The 23,290-nt window shown below is 46.5% G+C and overlaps 1 protein-coding gene across 2 annotated transcripts in view; it reads right to left on the reverse strand.

Annotated features, from left to right (window-relative positions):
• ORC1 (origin recognition complex subunit 1) overlaps positions 1 to 23,290 on the reverse strand; it is a 48,132-nt gene that overhangs the window by 5,308 nt on the left and 19,534 nt on the right. Inside the window, exons 2-15 of one of the 2 annotated variants that reach the window (XM_062191331.1) lie at positions 22,026 to 22,083; positions 21,307 to 21,406; positions 20,574 to 20,698; positions 17,782 to 17,960; positions 15,866 to 16,181; positions 12,005 to 12,377; positions 10,358 to 10,462; positions 9,592 to 9,793; positions 6,027 to 6,124; positions 5,402 to 5,503; positions 4,446 to 4,617; positions 3,495 to 3,602; positions 3,087 to 3,236; positions 1,785 to 1,904 (exon numbers count right to left, since the gene is read on the reverse strand). In XM_062191331.1, coding sequence (XP_062047315.1) covers positions 1,785 to 1,904; positions 3,087 to 3,236; positions 3,495 to 3,602; positions 4,446 to 4,617; positions 5,402 to 5,503; positions 6,027 to 6,124; positions 9,592 to 9,793; positions 10,358 to 10,462; positions 12,005 to 12,377; positions 15,866 to 16,181; positions 17,782 to 17,960; positions 20,574 to 20,698; positions 21,307 to 21,401 — 2,145 coding nt within the window. In that variant the 5' untranslated portion in view covers positions 21,402 to 21,406; positions 22,026 to 22,083. Of the gene's footprint in view, positions 1 to 1,784; positions 1,905 to 3,086; positions 3,237 to 3,494; positions 3,603 to 4,445; positions 4,618 to 5,401; positions 5,504 to 6,026; positions 6,125 to 9,591; positions 9,794 to 10,357; positions 10,463 to 12,004; positions 12,378 to 15,865; positions 16,182 to 17,781; positions 17,961 to 20,573; positions 20,699 to 21,306; positions 21,407 to 22,000; positions 22,084 to 23,290 lie in introns of both variants that reach the window. The other variant, XM_062191330.1, reaches the window with a different exon arrangement.

A 23,290-nucleotide genomic window follows, 5' to 3' on the forward strand; every position in this document is an offset into this window, starting at 1 on the left:
CAGCTGCAAGCTGCAAGGAATTTAAAACAGATCTAAGCTATGTTAAATATCTTCAGAATTCTGAGCAGTTAGTGGGATTAAAACTGCAGGCAAAGTGAGATATCTAGGTAAAGTAGGATTGGTCAAAAGTTAAGAAATTAACTAAGACAGCAAGAGTCCACAAACTGAGGAACAAGAGCCCCTATTTCATATCACTGGCCAGACATTAGGGTCACTGAGGGAGGCTGTGAGCAAATCCGGAGCCTTTCTAATTTATACTTTCCTATAAAACTCTTTGAGGTCATCCCTCTCCTATTAGGACAAAATGGCTCATAGGGCCAGCGTTGTGTGTGCCAGGTTAAGCTGCTGCCTATGATGCTGGCATCCCATATGGGTGCTGGTTTGAGTCCCAGCCGCTCCACTTCCAATCCAGCTCCTTGCTAATGTGCCTGGGAAGGCATTAAAGGATTGGCCCAGATGGCTGGACCCCTGCACCCATGTGGGGAAACCTGGATGAGACTCCTGGCTTTGGCATGACCTGGTCCTGTCTATTGTGGGCATTTAGGGAGTGAACTGTTAGATGGAAGAACTCTCTTTCTCTCTCCCCCCTCTTCTCTCTGTGACTTTGCCATTCAAATAAATGGATCTTAAACACAAACCAACCAACCAGTGATGTCTGCTCCCCCAACCCCACAAAGTCTGGTTATGCAAATGACAAGTGCAAAAGATACTAAAGTTGGCTTGATCCAGTTATCCCAGAGCACGGCATGCCGTGAACAAGCCTCATTCGTGTGCTCAGAGCCCCAGTAAGCTTTGTCATCTCCAATCTTACCCCTAAGTGGACAAGGCAGCGGAGGCAAGTCTCTAACAATGCAACATAGAGACCAAAACCAACTGACAGGAGCATCTTGGAGGAAAAAAGGGTGAAGACAACCCCAAATACAAAGGGCAGCATCTCAACAGGGCCATTCAGAGAAGAGCAAAAGTCCAAGAATGTGTGCAACAGCACAAGTGAAAATTTCCCACCTGGAGGGTGAGCCGGTAACTCTGGATCTTTCTGAGGAGGTGCGGCTCCAAGACAGGCACCATCCCTGGCTCCCTTGCAGCCCAGCACCCTACATGTCCGTATCTTAGCTTTGGGCAGGAGTTATGGACCTGTGCTGCTGCTAGAGCCATTCAGGGGTTCAGGGTTCAGGCAAAAGGAAACTAGAAAGAAGTTTATAATTCTGTCAAGTGCTCAAGAACTTGTGCTACATGGCTCTTTCTCTCAACTGAGGCAGAGCTGTTACCCCTGCTGCTCCTCAGCAGGCAGCAGCCCCAGGAGCTGGGAGCAGGCAGGGCTCCGACGCCTCATCCCTGCCCTATAGCAGGGGCCTTGCTGGGCACCTTACAGTCATGATCTCCATTTGCAGAAGAACTTTAAGGGGTAACAAGTACTACTCCCATTTTTGAGAGAAGAAAACTGAGGCTCAGGAAGTTTTTAAGTCACTTTCCTATAACATTCCACATGTCTAGTATGTGTTAGAGACAGAATTCAAACTAGATTTGTCAACCTGGTTCCACTACTCTTATAATTACAGGGAACTGTTTGCTCCCTGAAGCAGTTACTGTTAGCTGGTACATAAGCCCACAGTGCTCATGAACTTCTAAAGATTAAGGCAATTTTCAGCCTTTGTTCTCCTTTTTGGTATTTATTTGCACTGTGTTTCCTAAATTTCTCTTCCTCCTCAGAACACCCAACACCGAAGCTCACATTCAGCAGGGGCTCAGCTGTGGGCGCAGCTGGGGTTCCGAAGGTGACTTACCTTCCTGGCTACCAGCTGGATGGCATCATCCTCAAAGGCCTTCAAATGCTTGAGTCGAGACGTGAGGATCTGCTGCAGCTGGCTGTGAGTGTAGGGCTGGAAGGACATTCGGGTCAGACCCTGGGGAGCCAAGATGACAGAAGACTAAGTTCGTGGATGGCCCAGGTCCCCAAACCCGACTCCCAAGTCCCATACAACAATCTGCATTTTTCAGCCCAGGACTACCACTACTTTCAACAAGTACTGTTACTGACAGTGGCCAGTGATACTCTGTGGGTCAGCAGTTCTCATTTTTGTTATTTCATCCAAAAACCTCTTATAAATAAAGAACTAGAGCAGAGGAGCTGGTAGATTCCAACACAAAGAAAAGATAAGGAAATGGAAAGGCTGGTTTCCTGGTATGCTCAGTGTATGCTGTGTGTATGTGCTGAAATGTTACACTGTACTTCTTAAAAATGTTCAAGTAGTGGAGTTGGCTCTGTAGCACAGCAGATAAAGCTGCCACCTGCAGTGTCATAATCCCATATGAGTACCGGTACAAGTCCTGGTTGCTCTACTTCTGATCCAGCTCTCTGCTGTGGCCTGGCAAATCAGTAGAGGATGGCCTAAGTCCTTGGGCCCCTGTACCCACGTGGGAGACCCAGAAGCTGCTGGCTCCTGGCTTTGGACTCGTGCAGCTCCAGCCATTGCTGCCATTTGAAGAGTGAACCAGCAGACAGAACACTTCTCTCTCTCTTTTTCTCTCTGCCTCTACCTCTCTGTAACTCTGCCTTTCCAATAAATAAATAAATAAATAAATAAATCTTTAAAAATGCACAATTATTATTGCACATTAATCCAAAATTTACACTAAATTTTAAAAAAGAGACTTTTATTCTATCAGAATCATCTACAAGCAGATCACCGCAGAGGAAATCTAGCCAAAGTGGGTGGCAGGTGCACTGTACCTGGCTTCACCTACACTTGTGCTTCTCACGGAACTGCAAGGCCCACGAGGGCAGACATCACATGCAGCTGGCTCACAACTCTACTGCCAAGTACCGAATGCTGCTTCTAGGCACTTAAATATTTCTAAAAAATAATTAAATCTCCAGGGCTCTGGAAAGTTCCAAAGTGTATAGTATAGGTCATTTGTAGAAAACCATGCAATGTTTTTTCATTCTAAAATATAAATTATAAAATCATATTTATTAATTTTCTCATTTATTTTAGTTTTCCATGTTTTCATTTTTGCAAAAACTCCTTGGTCTATCTTATAGAGGCCAAAGAATGTAAGAGCTTGAGAGCTACCCTAGGACCTACCAGTCGGCTGGACACCCGGTTCATCATGATGCGCTCTGGGAGGTCCATTGTGTTGGCAATGGTCAGGACCACAAGTCGGGCCTCCTTGTGGGTGGGCCAGTCAAACAGATTGTACATTACGTCCTGCTTCTGAGTCCACAGAAGGTCAAGCTGCCAAGGAAAAGGAGAGAGAGACGGGTCAGCAAGGTGGAGCCAGGGCCCCGGAATGAAGATGTATTACTGCCAGGCATTAGGTGTGTGTATTTTCCCAGGTCACGGTCACGTTGCCAAAGCAGCAAGGAAGTCAACAGACACATGTCTTTCAGACCAGAGACAAATGCAGGAGGAGACAGGACTTCCTCCTACCAAGTATTTGCTTCTGGAGCATCACAGTCAAATGCATCCATTTCTTCTCCAGCCCTCACTCACCTCATCCACAAGCAAGACGGTGGTTTCCCGAGAGGACCCTTGGGTGCGGAATCGCTTTGCCAGCAGCTCTGCCGCATGGTTAGCTGTTGCCTTTTGGCCTGTCAGCTTCTGCAAGGGGGATAAACAGACATGGTGAACTGTAACAGTTTTACTACCCTGGACCAAAAGTGGAATCTGTAAAAGCAGGAAGCTGCGAAGACTTCAGCATCTCAAACTCTGTCTCTACTCTCATCTTCACCTTAACCTGGAAGGACAAGAGAAGGCTCCAAAAGAAGATAAAGACTGTGTGCTTTTAAGATTTTATTTAATAATTCATTTGAAAGTTACAGAAAGAAGGAAAGACACAGAGAAATATCTTCCATCTGCTGGTACACTACACAAATGAATGTGATGGCCAGGGATAGGCCAGGCCAAAGCCAACAGCTATATCTGCGTCTCTCACATGGGTGGCAGGAGCCCAACCACTTGGGCCACCTCCCATTGCTTTTCTCAGGTCATTAGCAGGGATCTGGATTGGAAGTGGGGCATGCAGGCCAGGTTACGCCCTATGCCTCAGTGTTTGTCCCAAGTCTGCGTGTTTTCAATACAAATGAGATGCAGGCTGGACCCAGAAGCCCACTGATATCACTGTTACACAACTGTATAACTGGACATTAGCAACTGCGAGGTAAGAGCTACAAATGAAAGAGTGAGACTCAAACCCTGCCTTCCTTCTAACCCCTTCCCCATCGCTTGCCTCTCTGCCTGTTGTGTGACTAGACATTGTCATCACCCAGCTCCTAGGACACACAGCCCCGGAGGGTAAGCATTCTGCCTTGCCCCTGCTACCAGTACAGAAAGGACAGCGCCAGTACAACTAATGCATGTGAAATGCACACAAAACACAGGAAGCCTTTTTGACGCACAGCTATGAAGCTTACTTCCGAAAAAGCCCAGACAAGCTGTGCTTACCTCCAAGATTTGTACGTACACCTGGTGGGGCTCTGTCAGCTTCATGCCATTGACCTCAACGTATTGAAACGGAGGAACATCATTTGTGAGAGCTGCCCGCTGCAGGCCGCGTATCACCTCGTGCACAGTGGCAGTCTTTCCTGTCCCAGGGACCCCAGAGATGTACATGCACCTGGGGCAAAGAAGGGAAACCTGTGGGTGAGGTCTGTGCCAGCTACCTCCTGCTGTAATTAACAAGAGTGTGGGACCGTGTACTGAGAGCCTTGTAAGGTGGAGGGGGACACAGTTGGAGCCATCTTGGGAGGCTGGTCAGGGTAGGACCTGTTTATATATATATATATATGTGTGTGTGTGTGTGTGTGTGTGTGTGTGTATATATATATGTATATATATTCATTCCACAAGCAGTGCCGATGCTGTATGCAAACTTCCCCCAAAAGAAGTCTGTTTCATGTTTTCTGAGGCAGAATTTTCACTTGTACAGAATGACCATTGCAACAAAGGCTGTTAAAAAGCTTTAGGCTGGCGCGGTTCACTAGGCTAATCCTCCGCCTGTGGCGCCGGCACCCCGGTTTCTAGTTCTGGTTGGGGCGCCTGATTCTGTCCCGGTTGCTCTTCTTCCAGTCCAGCTCTCTGCTGTGGCCCGGGAAGACAGTGGAGGATGGCCCAAGTGCTTGGGCCCTGCACCCGCATGGGAGACCAGGAGGAGGCACCTGGCTCCTGGCTTCGGATCGGCACAGTGCGCCAGCAGTAGCAGTCATTTGGGGGATGAGCCAACGGAAGGAAGAAGACCTTTCTCTCTGTCTCCGTCTCTCACTGTCTAACTCTGCCTGTCAAAAAAAAGAAGCTTTAGGCTTCTTCACTGATTTTGTCTACTGATGCTGGGCCAAGAACATCTGGCTGAACTGTAACCTGTAGGGAGGTAACACCACCCTGCCTGCCTGCGCACCACTCACCCTCCAGTATGGTCGAGGAGTTTGCTCTCCACAAAGCTGTAGATGTCTTGGAATTCCTGCTCCCGACAGGGCAGAGACTCAGGTACAGTGGAAACATGCAGCCTACAGTTGGCAATAAACAAAGGAAGAAGAGGGCTTCAGAAACATTCCACCTTCTCAACAGTAAGTGGGAAAGACTCATCCACAGTTTCCACATGGAGACTCAATCACAAAGGCAAGGTTATGCCCTCATTCTCAGATTTCTTCATGCAACCTCAGATCCCTGGACTCTTTCCCCAGTCAGGTCACTCAAGGGGCCATCACACTAGAGACTCAGATGCCCTTGGTTTCCAAGCTTCGCACTTTAAGGAAGTCCCCACATGGTTCTCAAGGTACCAGGACCCAGCAGTGTCCAGACTCATGAGCTTCTGCCCCCAGACTGGAAGGTGACTCCTTCCAGAGTCTGTCTGCCTTGGTTCACCCTCACGCTGCTTAAGTTTCTTCTTTCTTAACAAACACTCATGTTCCTTTTATTCGCTCCCTTTATTACGTACACAAGAGTCTACAAATTGCTCTGGTTTTATGTGAATGAAGCAGAGGCCTTATTATTTCTGCCAACCTGAAACAAACCCAAGAACGGCCTTACCTCAGCCGGGCTTCTTCCAGCACGTTGGATGGCTCCTGGGCGGCCAGCTTGCGGCTGCGGATCTGAGGGGTAGCACGGAATGGCGTTCTAGGCTTGGGCTATATTCAAAAGCAAACAAATACAAATATTTCAGGAGGAAAACACAGAACCAAACACCATCTGGGACACACCTGCAATTCTGATTTCTCAGATCTGATAAAAGGAGAGGCGGCGCATTCCTCTTAGCCCGATCCTGGGTGAAATAGCAGAATTCTTCCTCTCTCTCCTCCGATCACACACACATTTTTGCTCCTAACTGAAACCCAAACACAATTTCTTTTTCTTAATTCACAGACAGCATCAGGATTTGAAAACAATGTCAATTTAAGAAAAGAAAGAAGTATAAATACTATCTTGAAAGACAGTGGATTATTAAGAAACCTGAACTACTCTGCTCAAATACAGGGTCAAAGGGGAGGCACACACTGGGTTTGATTCCTAAGAGCTTTGTCTAGATCTATTTGGAAATGTGGTTAAGCTCAGGACTTCCACAACCCATGACGTAGCACTTGGAGAAACCTTGCCAGATTTTCCTACCAAACCCCAAGGGCCACTGCCTAGGTGAGGCTAACAGCCCCCTTCTTTGCTTTCTTGCTGAGGCGCACTAGACAGACCTGCTCCTGCCAGCCTCCTCTCCATGGCAATTCTACCAGGTGCTCCCTGCTGTGAGGCATCTCCCTCTACCCACCCTCAGATGCCAGTCGGGCCAGCCTGATAACTCCTTCCTCAGGCAGGGGGCACTTACAGCCTGGCTATTTAAAGGCTTCCCAATCACTAATTATAGAGAAAATGGGAAAGGAGTAACAAAACGTTGCTGAGAAGGTATCGGGAAGCCTGGTGGCCTTGTGCCAACTTTCATTCATTTGAAGCTGCCTACAGTCTATGTCCCTTCTTTTGGGCGGGACCCAGGAGACTCAATCAAACGACAACAAAGGTGAACTTTTTACATGTTTGAGGAACTCCAGGTAAGAAGGTCTGTGATCCAAGTAAGATCTACTGGATTCTCTCCCCTAAAGATTGTTCATTGCCTTCAACCCAAGCCCAATTCCATCTTGATATGGAAAAATAGAGGTCGGCTTTAGAAAATATGTTCATTATTTTTTAATCCTGTTTTTTTTTTTTAAAAAAAGATTTATTTATTTATTTATTTGAGAGTCAGAATTACACACAGAGAGGAGGCAGAGGTCTTCCATCCACTGGTTCACTCTCCAATTGGCTGCAACAGCCGGAGCTCCGCCGATCTGAAGCCAGGAGCCAGGAGCTTCTTCCCGGTCTCTCACACGGGTGCAGGGGCCCAAGGAATTGGGCCATTTTCCACTGCTTTCTCAGGCCATAGCAGAGAACTGGATCGGAAATGGAGCAGCCAGGACTCAAACTGGCGCCCATATGGGATGCTGACACTGCAGGCAGTAGCTTTACCCACTACACCACAGTGCGGCCCCCAAAAATATCTTCTAATTAAGGATTTTCCAACTGTGTCCCAGAGAACAAAATGTACCATCACTTGAACTTTATTTAATCCAAACATCACTCAAACTCACCTGAACCTGAGAAGACCCTTTTTCCTAACATAGCAATGTTCTGCTAATGTTCTAGAGCAAGACAAAAAGACTCCACTTATGTCTCCCATCTTATAACTCGTTAACATTGCATAACTCATTACCAAAACCTAAGTTGTGCTCCCAGTTTCTCAGGTGTATCAAGTGAGACAACAAAACAACATGACTCAGCAGTCCTGGATTCTATACCTGTTGTGCACTGATTATGTGCCAAGTACTCTGCTAATACTCTCTGTGAGAAATGCAAAGGAGTCAAGTTTTTACTTTTCTCAGTAAGTCTGACTTGGCCATTTGATTCTGTATCTTAAAAAGAACTTAAGGGTATGGGGCCAGCGCTGTGGTTAAGTCACTGCCTGTGACACAGGCATCCCATAGGGCATCAGTTTGAGTCCTGGCTGTTCTACTTCCAATCTAGCTCCCTGCTAGTGTGCCTGGAAAAGCAGTGGAAGATGGACCAAGTGCTTGGGCCTCTGCCCTCTTGTGGGAGATCCAGAAAAAGCTTCTGGCTCTTGGCTTCTGCCTGCCCAGCCCCAGCTGTTGCCATTAGGGCCATCTGAGGAGTGAATAAGTGGATGGAAGATATCTCTGTCTCTCCCTCTCTCTCTAACTCTGCCTTCCAAGTAAATTACTAAAATAAAACAATACATACATTAAAAAAAAATATTTGATTTATGTGGTGTAGCAGGTAAGGCTGCCACCTGCAGTGCCAGCATCCCATATAGGCACCGGTTCGAGAACCAGCTGCTTTACTCTGATCCAGCTCTCTGCTATGGCTTGAGAAAACAGTGGAGGATGGCCCAGATGCTTGGGCCCCTACACCTGCATGGGAGACCCAGAGAAGGCTCCTGGCTCCTGGCTTTGGACTGGCACAGCTCCAGCCGTTGCAGCTATTTAGGGAGTTAACCAGCAAATTGAAGACTTCTCTCTCTCTGCCTCTTTGTAATACTGTTTTTCAAATAGTCTTAAAATAAAAAAGATATAGATATACACGGGATGCCAGCACTGCATGTGGCAGCCCCACCTACTACGCCACAGCACCGGCCCCTAAATAAATCTTAAATAAAAGAAAAAAGAACTTCAGGGTTGAGCATTTAGCCTAACAGCTAAGATGCCTGTATACTACATGGAGGTGCCTGGATTCGATCCCCACTTCTGGATTCCACTTCATGTAATGCAGACCCTGGGAAGCATCAGTGATGGCTCAAGTAAATGGATCCCTGCCACCCACATGGATTGTGTCCCAGTATTGGGCTTTGGCCCCAGCCCAACCTTGACCACTGTGGGCATTTGGGAACTAAATCAGTGGTTGGAAGCTCTTCTGTCAAATAAATTAACTAATTAATCAATTTTTAAAAGAAAATAACTTGAACTTAAAATACCCTATCTACGGGATTCATTTCAGTACTAGGGTTTACTTAGGTATTTTTCTCCATAAATAGTCCAAGAGGAGTAGCTGTAAATGTAGCACTCTTGGAATCACAGTCCTGCTGCTACTGTGTAACTGTGTACCTCAGCAACCCTGACTTTTTCTTTTTTTTCTTTTTTTTTTTCTTTCTTTCTTTCTTTATTTTTTGACAGGCAGAGTGGACAGTGAGAGAGAGAGAGACAGAGAGAAAGGTCTTCCTTTGCCGTTGGTTCACCCTCCAATGGCCGCCGCGGTAGCGCGCTGCGGCCGGCGCACCGCGCTGTTCCGATGGCAGGAGCCAGGTGCTTATCCTGGTCTCCCATGGGGTGCAGAGCCCAAACACTTGGGCCATCCTCCACTGCACTCCCTGGCCACAGCAGAGAGCTGGCCTGGAAGAGGGGCAACCGGGACAGGATCGGTGCCCCGACCGGGACTAGAACCCGGTGTGCCGGCGCCGCAAGGCGGAGGATTAGCCTGTTGAGCCACGGCGCCAGCCAGCAACCCTGACTTTTAAACTAAGAGAGGAGTGTTTCTCTGGAAAACAAACCTAAAAGAACCTTACTGTTTTCTGTGGTGTTTTGGAGGGAGTCTCTAAGGACAACTTCAAGGTAGATCGTAGGTTCCTGGACACACTTCTAGGTGCTCTCCGTCTAAGGGGTGGTGTGGCAACCTCTTCCTGCTCACTGTCACTGCTGGACACAGAAATCTCTGCTGTTGGCAGGAACTCTTCCTCTTCTTGGTCACATTTACCATTATCTAGAAACCTGGATGGTGGGAGTAGGTTATTTTCTGTTATTTGGTGTTCGAGTCTAAATACAAAATCCAGAAAGGCTGATTTGGATTAGAGGTATTGCAGTCTTTCCTGCCATCAGGTAATATAGGATTTGCTCCACTTCTTGGGCGCCTGCTACTAAGACACACTATAAAGGGCCTTATTGTCTCATTAAAGCACTCCACAACATTGTGACCCATATATTATTATTCCTATTTTATACATAAGGAATGAAGGCTTAGAAAGGCTAAGTAACCATGCCAATGTTACACAGGTAGTAAGCAACAAACCCTAGATTCTAATCCAGGTCCCTGTTGTTGGGCATCCCACGCCAGCACCAGTCCTGCTGGGCACAGTGATTATGGGAGCACAGGCGCCACCTGAGCCAGGGCAGTATTTCATGCCTCTTATGACATTTGTGTGAAACAATAACTTAATTCCACACATGCTGAATTTCAACAGAATAACAAGTAACAAACAATAGGTGAGGCTTTCAAGGAGATTATAGACATCACGGCTGGCAGGGATGTCTTCCTGTCTCAAGGAGCAGTCTTACCGAAGCTGCTGCCTAATCCGATTCAAAGTCAAGAGAGAACTCCTTCTGCGAACACGATGGGAAGTGGAGGAAGCTTCATTCTGGGCTTCTGGTTCTTTTGCCTCCCTACAAGACATCACAGCAAGGTTACAGGAAACAGTCTGGACCACCTGGGATGCACAGCAGATGCTAGAAGAGTCAGGAGGCCTGCCTGGCTCCTGTTCTTTTTACAGCTACTTTGTAGAAAGCTAATCATTGTTTGCCAAAAAGTATATACTTGAGGCTTCATTCAAAGCTGGAGATCAAAGTTTGTCTTAAACTTCTCATTTAAATCAGGCAGCACCTTCTAGAAACCAAAATACATGGATCTCAGGCAGCTTCTGGTCCTTCCTTGCTTCTGATCATCTTTGAATTTCCTATCCACCGAGGCTCAAGGTTAGCAGAAATGCAGCTATTTAATGTAAGGCATGTATTCTGCAACATATCATGGGCCAGGTGCTAGAGTTTCTAGGTAGGAAACAGTGAAATATGAAAATTTCTGGCTTGAGGTTTTTATTTTTTATTTTTACAGCCCATTATCTATACATCTTATCTAGTGTCAAACTGCAAAGTTTGTTCTAGATGTATTGGTATTATCTTCTTGTACTATATGTGGGAGAAAAAATAAACTGATTTAAAAAATGACTGCTGGCCGGCGCCATGGCTCAACAGGCTAATCCTCCGCCTAGCAGCGCCGGCACACCGGGTTCTAGTCCTGGTTGGGGTGCCGGATCCTGTCCCGGTTGCCCCTCTTCCAGGCCAGCTCTCTGCTGTGGCCCGGGAGTGCAGTGGAGGATGGCCCAAGTGCTTAGGCCCTGCACCCCATGGGAGACCAGGAGAAGCACCTGGCTCTTGGCTTTGGATCAGCGTGGTGCGCCGCCAGCAGCACACCAGCCACGGCGGCCATTGGAGGGTGAACCAACGGCAAAAAAGAAGACCTTTCTCTCTGTCTCTCTCCCACTGTCCACTCTGCCTGTCAAAAAAAAAAAAAGACTGCTAGGGACCAGTGTTGTGGCATAGTGGGCTAATCTGCCACCTGCAAGCCAACATCCCATATAGGCACCAGTTGATGTCTGGATGATCCACACCTGATCCAGCTGCCTGCTAATGTGCCTGGGAAAAGCAGCAGCAGTGTTTGGGCCCCTGCCACCCATGTGGGAGGCCTAGATGAAGCTCCGGGCTTCAGACTGGCCCAGCCTTGGCCAACGCAGCCATTTGCGGAATGAACCAGCAGATGGAAGACCTGCCTGTCTCTCTCTCTCTCTGCCTTTCAAACAAAACAAACCTTAAAAAATAAAAAATGACTGAGATGTGGCAAAGAGCCAAAATAACAAACAAAATCTGGAACTGTGAAGTGATATGGGTTTGGGAAACTCCCTTCTACAGCAGTGATGCCCAAGCGACAGCTAGGTACATCAGAATCATGGAAGTTTTTCAAAATATGGATTCCTCACAAGGCCTGAGAAGGTGGCTTAGAAATCTGTTTTTGAGAAAAGTACCCTAGTGTTTCTGTGACAGAATCAGGTCAGCAACTCCTTTCTCTGATTTTTTTGCCTATGACCCATACATTTCACATCACATGAAGGGTCTTGATTTGCTCTGTGGGAACACAGTAATGTCCCTGGTCACCTTTTTTTGATGGTTTCTGGTTTCAGAATCACAGAAGGCACCGTGGAGGATTTCTGTCCACCGCCGATAGGGCAAAGTGTTCTCTTGTCACTGATCTCTGTGCTTCTCAAAGGTGGGACTCGGGTCCTCAGGTTTCTGTGGCGTTCATATGAAGCCTTGTTATTCTCACCCTGGGTACAAATGAGTTGAACCTTTCCAGTTTTCTGTGGGCCTCTCAGAGTTGGAGACGAGGTGTCCATTCTGTCAGGGTGAGACCTCTTAGAAGGCAAGGTGACCTCAGAGGAGGCCATTTTCTTTTTAGTTCTTCCTGGAGAACCCAAGGAATCGCAGGAAGGCTGCTGGGAATTCCTAGTGTTAGCCATCCCAGGGACACCTAAACCCAAGAGAGATCACCATCAACAGTGTAGGAGTTTTATACCTAGCCAGACGTAACCCCCAATCTCATTATAGCTGAATTCATCCCCTGAAAGTGTATAAAGATACAAATTACTCATATTGTGATAAGTCCAGGTACCTCTAGTCATGTTCTGTCCTTCTGCCTAACTTCACGAGCTATTTTCCTAATTCGAAACCTATGTCGATACGTAAGCCAGCTTTTGTGGGTAAAGGTTCAGCAAAGCTCCTTGAAACAGCAGACCAGAATAGGGCCTCTCAGCTGGAGGGAACTGTGCACTCTCCCCACCTACTCAACAGCATTTGAAGAAATCCATATCACTGATGCTACTGAAGACCCCCAAATCCAAGATTATATCTGTCAACAGAGGCAGGAGGGGTCCCTGGGGACAGTCACTGGGTTCTGAGGCTACACAGAACCTTGTGGATTTGCTCAGCAGGACCTCAGGAACCAAGCATCCCAGCCATTCACTGACAGCAACCAACAGACCTATCAGAAGGGCAAGGTGCCAGGTGGAAACAAGGTTCAATGAGACTCAAACCTTGTCTCGACTCACATGACACTAGTGTGACTCGGCAGAGAGTCCGCACAAGCATCTGTGACATGGAGCGAAATAAGTGTCTGAAGGCACCTGAGATGGATCTTGAAGGAGTAAAATCTGCACTGAGCTGAAAGGGGAAGGAGAGCGGTCACGTGGGGAGAATGAGCTACGGCAGCAAAGCAGGCACAGGCAGTCCTGGGGAGGCGCAGCTGCAGGCAAGGCCAGAGAAGTTATCCAACACCTGGGCACGAATCTTTACGGCACCTTTATTCATAATCACCCCCAACCAGAAACGACAAAAACGTCCTCAAACTGGGAATGGACGAGCTGTGGTAAATCCCTACAACAGGCTGCTACACAGCAACAGGAAAGGAACAAATTACTGACACATGAAACAGAATAACGACTCTCAAATGCAGAGCTCAGTGAAAGGAGTCTCTCTCAAAGGCTACAGACTGCAGAATGCCAACTTGACAAGGTATGTCAAAGTGTTCGTGACAAATGGAATGAAAAGATGATGAAGTTTACTTTGGAAAAAGAAACAACAAAATGCATACTGTTTTCATAGTATGCAGTTCCATGAACTCTTTGAAAGCTCCTCATACGCATAGATTTCAAATTTTTTTCCACCAAAATAAACATTTTTTTTTTTTTGATAGGCAGAGTTAGACAGTGAGAGAGACAGAGACAGACAGAAAGGTCTTGCTTCCGTTGGTTCACTCCCCAAATGGCTGCCACAGCCGGCGCGCTGCACCGATCCGAAGCCAGGAGCCAGGTGCTTCCTCCTGGTCTCCCATGCAGGTGCAGGGCCCAAGCACTTGGGCCATCCTCCACTGCCCTCCCGGGCCACAGCAGAGAGCTGCACTGGAAGAGGAGCAACTGGGACACAATCCAGCACCCCAGCTGGGACTAGAACCCGGTGTGCCAGTGCCGCAGGCGGAGGATTAGCCAAGTGAGCTGCGGCGCCAGCCATAAACATTTTTTAATTGCATTTTTCCATGAAAAAGATATTCCAGAATAGGTAAACTATAGAGATAAAAATAGACCAGTGGTCAGCAGGGGCTGGGGAAAGGGTAGTACTTTTTTTGTTGTTTTTAATTTTATTTATTTTCATTTCATTCAAAAGGCAGAGAGAGACAGAAATCTTCTATGTGCTGATTCACTTCCCAAATGCCCGTAACATCTAAGGCTACACAAGGTGGAAGTCAGGAGCTCCATATTCAAGGTAGGTCTGTCTCTTCCATGTGAGTGGCAAAAAAAATGTAACTCAATTAAGATTTGTTGATTAGAACTAATATTAACAAAAGAAAAAGAAACAAAATCCCACAAAAATGAGACACAATCTCATTTATTAGGATGGCAAGCATCAAAAAACAAAATAGGAGACAGCACTGTGGCACAGCAGGTTAAGACGCTGCCTGCAGTGCCTGCATCCCATATAGGTACTGGTTCAAGTGTAGCTGCTCCATTTCAGATCCACCTCCCTGCTAATGTGCCTGGGAAAGCAGAGGAAGATGGCCTGAGTACTTGAGCCGCTCCATCCACATGGGAGACCTGGATGAAGCTCCCAGCTCCTGGCTTTGGCCTGTCCCAGCCCCAGATGTTGTGGTCATTTGGGGAGTAAGCCAACGCATGGAAGATTCTGCGTCTCCCCTTCTCTCTCTCTGTAACTTTGCCTTTGGGTTAGCAGTTGAGATGCTACTTAGGATGCCTGGGTCCCTTACCAAAGTGCCTGAATTCAAAATCCAGCTCTAGCACCTGATTCCAGCTGCCTGCTAATGCAGACTCTGGGAAGGCAGTGGTGATGGCTCAAGTAAGTGGGTTCCTGCCATCCACACCATCTACATAGGAGATCTGGACTGCATTCCTAGCTCCTGGCTTTGGGCAGTCCAGCTCAGGGACACAGCAGGTATTTGGCAAATGAATCAGCAGAAAGTAGTGGCAGTTTCTTAAAAAACTAAAAACAGAATCAGCATATGACCCAGCAATTTCAGTTCTGTGTTATATACCCCAAAGAACTGGAAACAAGATCTCCCAGAGACATCTGTTGTATCTGTATTCATGGCAGCCAAAAGGATCCCTTTTGAATGGATGAATGGGCAAACAGAATGAGATGTACACATACAATGGTGTATCATTTATTTTTAAAAAGAAAGGGAATTAACACGTGCTGCAACATGAAATAACTTTGAGGACATGTTGATAAATGAAATCAATAAGCCATGAATAGACAAATAGTGTATGATTCAACTTACAGAAAAAAAAAAAAAAACAGGGAATAAATAGGAAAGTGGTTTCCAGGGGCTGGGGAAAGGGGAGTTATAGCCTAATTGGTACAGAGTTTCATATATGGAAGCTGACAGTGACAGCTGCACAACAATGTTAATGTACTTATTGTCATTCAAAGGCGATTAAAATGGTAAAACTTTTGTATCTATTTCTTTTTTTATTTTATTTTTTTTTTTATTTTTGACAGGCAGAGTGGACTGCGAGAGAGAGAGAGACAGAGAGAAAGTCCTTCCTTTGCCGTTGGTTCACCCTCCAATGGCCACCGCGGCCCGCGCGCTGCAGCCGGCGCACCGCGCTGATCTGAAGGCAGGAGCCAGGTGCTTCTCCTGGTCTCCCATGGGGTGCAGGGCCCAAGCACTTGGGCCATCCTCCACTGCACTCCTGGGCCACAGCACAGAGCTGGCCTGGAAGAGGGGCAACCGGGACAGAATCCTGCGCCCCGACCAGGACTAGAACCTGGTGCCGGCGCCACTAGATGGAGGATTAGCCTGTTGAGCCACGGCGCCAGCCAACTATCTATTTCAACATGTCCCACCATTATACCTGGCCCACTGTTGCACCAACTCAACGTTCTGGTATGTATCTTATCATAGTCCCTGAGTCCCAATATTGCCCACTGCAACCTTTCCACACTTACTGCCAAGCTCCAGCCTCTTCCTAGCGGTGGGCGTGACAGGACGTGGAGTCTGGCGGGATTTAGAAGCCGAGTGTCTTAATTCAATCCTCTTGACCACCTGTTCTGTTGTGGCTGAAGAAGGGCTTTCTACACCCTTAGTCTTCGCTTCCATGGGCTTTTGGCACTTGGGGCTGCCTTCTTTTGGTTTGTCCAACTCCGCAAACAGTTCAGGGGACAGTGGTTTGAATGACTTTTCATTCCAGGATAGTTTCACAAAGAATGTCTTCTCATTTTTCAGATCCATAGGTAATACTTCATCTGGGGCTAAAGCTACTACCTGAATTTAGGAAGTACAGGTGAAGAGGAAGAGAAGCAAAAAAAAAAAAAAAAAAAAAAAAGCCAAGGAATACTCCATCAGAGCTATGATTAAAAATGGTTAATGTCCACATTTGTATTTGGAACATTATGGTTCCAACAGGAACAGTACAGTGTATCTATCGATACAAATAAAACATTTACTCATTTAATCATTAACAGCTTTAAAGGTATCACGGAATATATAGTAAACTACTCCTCATTTCACTTTCTAAAATGTTGGCTTCACTTCTTAATTCCTTGGTTCAACTACGCATCATCTCATGCATCAATCATTTCTAGAAGCCTCCTGGCTGATATCCATATCCTACATTGTTCTCTTTTCCAGTCCATTCTATTCATCCATGGAAACTTCTCTAAACCTGCTCTCCTGCTTAACTGTCAATAACAGCCCAACACTGTAGCAGGCTCAAATTACTTACCCTGATTTCTGAGTGCCTTCTAAACTCTGGCCTCATCTTAAGCTACAAAGTACCCAGCACTCCTTGCAATGGCCTTCCACCACCAGCACAGCCTTGCTTGCCATGCTGCTCCTCCCACTGTGGAGCATCTGCCTAAACACATCCCCCTACCTTTCCGAACCTATTCTGCTGCTTCAGCTTCTGCACCTGCCTTTCCCTCCTTCAGCTTTCTCTCCTTTACTCTCTGGACTCAGATAATTTACTGTGTAGTCATACCAGACCAATCTCTCCGCTCCATCCATAAACCCAACTACCTATCCACCATACAGCCACACTTCACGTGATGGCCAGTTTCCACTTGTGGGGAGCCTGAAGTAGCTACAGGAATAACACACACATTTAGCTTCCAAACCAGAGTTTCAGTCCAGCCTAGAAATAGAAGCTCATGGCTCCTTTGATTTATCACAAAATCCCATTACACAAATTGGCCTATAACAACTAGCACTCTCTATACTGATGGTCTCAAAGTTAAGTCCTCATTTAAGCAGGTGTATTCAGGGGCTGACACTGTGGTTCAGTGGGTTAAGCCACTGCTTGCAGAGCTAGCATATGGCTGGCAGTCCTGGCTGCTCCACTTCTGATCCAGCTCCCTGCTGATGGCCTGGGAAAAGCAGTGGAAGATGGCCCAAGTCCTTGGGCTCCAGCCACCCATGTGGGAGACCAGGAAGGAGCTTTTGGCTCTGGCCTGACCCAGCTGATGGGTGATACTATCTCCTTCTTTCTCTGTCTCTCCTCTCTCTCTGTAACTGCCTTTCAAATAAATAAATGTCTTTTTTTTTAAAAAAAAGTGTATTCATCTTCACAATGCTTCATGCCTACCACAATCATAGCTGAACATAATATTCCACTGGGATGCATTTACTAATACCTATTCATCACTCAGGTCATAACATAAATGTCATTTTCAGAAAGCTTCTAACACACGATCTGTGCTCTCAATAAACATTTGATGAAGCTAATAAGAAGGCAGAGAAGATGACAGGGAAAAATACATTTCCCATGGGGTAAATTGGAGCCAGTCATGTTTTTGGGGTCAGGTAGTTTAAGAAGCAGACAGAAAAAAAGCCTCAAGATAGAACCCAGGATGAAGGTACCGCCTACCTGTACAGGGCCAATGATGGTCTCGGCACTAATGTTGCTGTCACACGCAGGGTAATCGTACCAGAAGAGCTCCTGTTCAGCAGGCTTCCGGCCCAACAAATGCCGCTTATAGACAGGAATTTCGCAGAATCGGACAAACCACTGTACTCGAGCACGTTTCTTAGAACGAGGTTCATCATCTAGGAAGGATTCGGTAGAAAGAAAACGTGAGCCCGTGTCGTTGAGCACTTCCTCTGTGCCAGACACCATGTTAAGCCCCTGATATGATAACTCTACTAGGTAGGTACTGTGGCTATCCCCCTTTAACTGGCAAGGACCAGGGCTGCTGCTGTGGCGTGGTGGGTTGGGCTTCCACTTGTGGCGCCAGAATCCCAGGCAAGCATAAATAGTCCCGGCTGTTCCTCTTCTGATCCATCTCCCTGCTGGTGGCCTGGGAGGGTAGGGGAGAATGGCCAAGTGCCTGGGCTCCTGCACCCACGTGGGAGACTTGGAGGGAGCTCCTGGCTCCTGACTGGCCCAGCTCTGGCCGTTGCGGCCATTTGGGGGGTGAACCAGCAGATGGAAGCTCTCTCTCTCCATCTCTCCCTTTCTCTGTGACTCTGCCTCTCAGATAAATAAATCTTTTTTTTTTTTTTTTTTTAATTTTTGACAGGCAGAGTGGACAGTGAGAGAGAGAGAGAGACAGAGAGAAAGGTCTTCCTTTGCCGTTGGTTCACCCTTTAATGGCCGCCGCGGTAGCGCGCTGCGGCCGGCGCAACGCGCTGTTCCGATGGCAGGAGCCAGGTGCTTCTCCTGGTCTCCCATGGGGTGCAGGGCCCAAGCACTTGGGCCATCCTCCACTGCACTCCCTGGCCACAGCAGAGAGCTGGCCTGGAAGAGGGGCAACCGGGACAGGATCGGTGCCCCGACCGGGACTAGAACCCGGTGTGCCGGCGCCGCAAGGCGGAGGATTAGCCTGTTGAGCCACGGCGCCGGCCAGATAAATAAATCTTAAAAAAACAAAAACAAAAACCTACAAAGACCTTAAATAACTAGTCAAAGATCACAGGACCAGTGGGCAGCAATCTGACTCCACCCCACCCCTGCCTCTCTCCAGGTGTTCCACTTCCTTAATGGTGCTATTACTTGACAAAAAAAAAATTACAAAGGTATTTTAGAAGAGCTACTCTAATCACAGGCACAAAACAATCTTTGGTAGAAGAATGTTGCAAATCAGCAATTACAAAGAAGGCATCAGACAGCAACAGAACAAAAATCCTAGAGAGAATTAATGCATCTCCACTGACAGATGATTTCTGGCAAACGTGCACTTGTTATCTTCAGCTTTACTATTGTATTACCACTAATCTCACTCCATACCAGCAACAGCTCCAAGTTTCTGAAAGCCCATACATTCATTAGTGCCACCCACACCGTTCCCACCTCTTCCTAATTCTCTTCAGAGCAAGTCCTCAGCCATCCAATGGAGACAAGGATTCTAAAACCTAACAAACACATAGCCCCCATTTCTGCGGAAGTGCTCCCCCTAGTGGATATTAGTTTGATGCGGTTTTTCTCCATAACTGTCTTTAAGTAGTGCAAAACATGTACTCTATCAGTTCCTTCTCTTAGACATGTGAACTGCCACAGGACTATCTAACTACTGTATTAGACAGTACTTCCTCTCTTTCCCTGGAAGAGGCAGTTATGTGTAGCTATAAATTACCAGCTATGTTACTAACCCTCCTGTTGGAGCTATGCCCTGTTCTGACCTTTCTGTGCAGGCCTCTTGTCTTTGGAGGGTTGGGTAGCTCCAAACATCAGCTGAGGCAGTGACGGTGGGCTCCTAGGTTAGTGCTACCTTAGCTCCTCCAGCCTAGAGACAGGAGTGGCTTCCCGCTCTGTTCTCTGGGAAATGGCACCCTTTCCTCCAGCCTTTTCAACACTTACTCACAAGACCCCCTGTGTAAAACCCCTACAGTGTTTTCATTTCCCTGACTGAATACCACCAGAGCACCTCCCAATGCATCTTTCCTCTGTGCTTGTAAAGAAGCTCACTTACAAAATGTCACTAAGGTCCTCATGACAAAATTAAAGGACACATCCCCTTGATGGTGTAAATTCCATATTTTTTTCCTTCTCCCTTCTTCCTAAATAATCCATTCTTTCCCTTCATCCTCAAAACCCTGCCTTAATGGTCATTCTTACCCACTCCTTAAAAAAAAAAAAAAAGAAAAAAAAAAGCTAACTTCGGCCGGCGCCGCGGCTCACTAGGCTAATCCTCCACCTTACGGCGCCGGCAAACCGGGTTCTAGTCCCGGTTGGGGCACCGATCCTGTCCCGGTTGCCCCTCTTCCAGGCCAGCTCTCTGCTGTGGCTAGGGAGTGCAGTGGAGGATGGCCCAAGTGCTTGGGCCCTGCACCCCATGGGAGACCAGGAGAAGCACCTGGCTCCTGCCATGGGATCAGCGCGGTGCGCCGGCCGCAGCGCGCTACCGCGGCGGCCATTGGAGGGTGAACCAATGGCAAAAGGAAGACCTTTCTCTCTGTCTCTCTCTCTCACTGTCCACTCTGCCTGTCAAAAAAAAAAAAAAGCTAACTTCTTGGCCTTCCACTTCCCTCTAACCCAGTGATACTCTAGTGAGTGAAGAAGTTCTCTAGACAGAAGAGGAAACAGCTAGTAGTTCCATGACCCCACCTCACAATCTAAGATGCTGTGTGTGCTGCTGTGAACACAAAACTAGCGGCCTCCCCTCTTCCATACGTTCAACTCATTTGCAACAAGGAATGGTCGTCAACGCAGCCCAGACTCACCATCTTCAAACAACTCAATCAATTTAGCAACATATGGATTTTCTTCATCATCCCCTTCAATCAACACAAACTGTCCAACCTGGATATGAACGTCAGAACAGCCATCTATTTTCACACATATTTCCCTAGGAAGTAACAGAGAAATGTGTTAGGAAATTACTTAGGGTGGGCCAAGCTCTTCAGATCCCCTGGGCATAAAGGAAGTACTTTCCACCTAAATGGTTCTCTCTGCTGATCAACTCTCCTAACTGGGAAACCAACTGACCCAATCAAAAGTAAGAGCAGACAAATGGGTTGAATAAATTGTGTTCGCATGGGTGATGAATCCAGAGGCCTTAATGTGACCCTTAGCTTCCTTCAGTTACTGACAAAGAACATCAAGGGACTCCCACTGCTGGAAAGCAACCCAATAACAAGATCAAATCATTAAAAGAGCTCTACAACGTTGCTCATCTTGCTATTACTAAGAGGTAGATAAAATCCACCTCAAACAGATATGGCATTGCCATGCATATCAAATTTTATAGACCCACCACAACTTCACCCCTAACATTAACTGCTATAGTTCTGCTAGTATTTCCTTTCATCACACAAAACCCTCCTTACAAACAATTCATATATACTGTCCCTCAATCTTCAATCAGTAGTGACTAGAATGGGCTGAATACAAGTTAGTAACAGTTTTGCATAAGAAGCTGTATTTCTAGGACAACCAAAGGACCCCATCACTCACTTGTAGGTTTGGTAGTGCAGTTTTTGATCCAATAATGGCTTGCCAACCCATGAGTAAGTTTGTCTGGTCTTCAGCCTTGTAAGGTAATATGCCATGGGTCCTGTGAAAAAGTCCCACTCCGAGTTACCAAGACAACACTTATGAATTCTAAGACCTAGTCAATCCCTGTCTTCAATGGTTCAGCCTTTTTGTTAAAACTCCTCACACATTTTAGACTTAGAAAACATCTCCAGCTCTGTGAAGATTAAACAATTTAATATCATCTTTGTACATAATCTACTATGCCTTATCTTTTCTTACCCAGGAAAATTGGAGGGTCAACAAGTAAGAAAAGAAACTATAAATGTCTAGAAGTACTTACTAGAAACAAGGCATAATAATAAGTTTGTGAAATAGCCAACAATGTGAAATTAAAAAGACAGCAATACTGTGGCTGTAAATATCTTCACAATGTTTATAATCCAGATTGAGATGAATTATAAATGCAGGAAAGGACAACTATGAGTCTGATGAACCCAGAGTAATTACTAGAGGGTAGAAGACCAGGTCCTGCAGCTTGTTCGGGGAGAAGGGTTTTCTGAGTTGAGTACTGAAGAAGTAGCAGACATTGAAAAGATGGAATGAAATTAGAGTGGGAGACAAAAACAGTTGGGGGAACAGAAATGGGTTTTAGCAAGTCCATTATTGCACTCACATGAAAAAATGACAGTATTGCTGACCTGTACTGCTCTGGCAGTCAGAAGGATTTTTCTTTGCAGCTGACAAGTCCTTGAATAGCTGGAAGGAAAAAAGAATGCTTGTATTGAAAAATCTGGGTAAGAGAACATTTTTAATGGCAAAAACAGAAATGTGGATGAAAAATTCAAACATAACCTCTTTACAAAGTATTTGGGAACCATGATCCACTAGTCCTAATAATGCCAATTCCTTATTCTAAATTTGAATTATTTAAAAAAAAAAATAACCCTTTCCTTCGAATTTCATGCTCTTCTTATGGCGCTAAATTTTGGCAACACAGTCTGACCATGGGTCTGAATTACTGACAGAAAGACCAATATTTTTAGTCTGTGTTGAGAACAACAGAATTAGAGTAGCATATCAACATCCGAATCACACAAGATGGCTCCCTGAATTTCAATGGCATTGCGTCCCACAATGTATTTAGGAACATTTTAACCCACAAAAAGTTCTATTTTTTTTTTTTTTTTTTGGACAGGCAGAGTGGACAGTGAGAGAGAGTCAGAGAGAAAGGTCTTCCTTTTGCCGTTGGTTCACCCTCCAATGGCCGCCGCGGTTGGCGCGCTGTGGCCAGCGCACCGCGCTGATCCGATGGCAGGAGCCAGGTGCTTCTCCTGGTCTCCCATGGGGTGCCGGGCCCAAGCACTTGGGCCATCCTCCACTGCACTCCCTGGCCACAGCAGAGAGCTGGCCTGGAAGAGGGGCAACCGGGACAGGATCGGTGCCCCAACCGGGACTAGAACCCGGTGTGCCGGCACCGCAAAGTGGAGGATTAGCCTAGTGAGCCACGGCGCCGGCCAAAAAGTTCTATTCTTAAAAAAAGGTATTTTTTTAGTAAACTCTGAAGAAACTAATAGCAAAGAGACAATATTGACTCACTAGTAGATAAACACCCTACAAACGACTTGACAATGATTGCTATTAAGTACAATTCACAATATATTATTAAAATCAGTATAATTTTTAAGAACAGTGTAAATATAAGTAGCAGAGATGACTGAGGAGTAAAAGCAAGTAAAAGAATTATGCTCAAATAAAAAATGAATTTGAGTTCATAATATCCAATAATCTTTTGGTAAAAATTAGTAAAAGTATTTGAATCTAGCCAGCACCGTGGCTCAATAGGCTAATCCTCCGCCTCCGGCGCCAGCACACCGGGTTCTAGTCCCGGTCGGAGCTCCGGATTCTGTCCCAGTTGCTCCTCTTCCAGGCCAGCTCTCTGCTATGGCCCGGGAGTGCAGTGGAG

This window comes from Lepus europaeus, chromosome 5 (genome assembly GCF_033115175.1).
Source record: "Lepus europaeus isolate LE1 chromosome 5, mLepTim1.pri, whole genome shotgun sequence".
Taxonomy (NCBI): domain Eukaryota; kingdom Metazoa; phylum Chordata; class Mammalia; order Lagomorpha; family Leporidae; genus Lepus; species Lepus europaeus.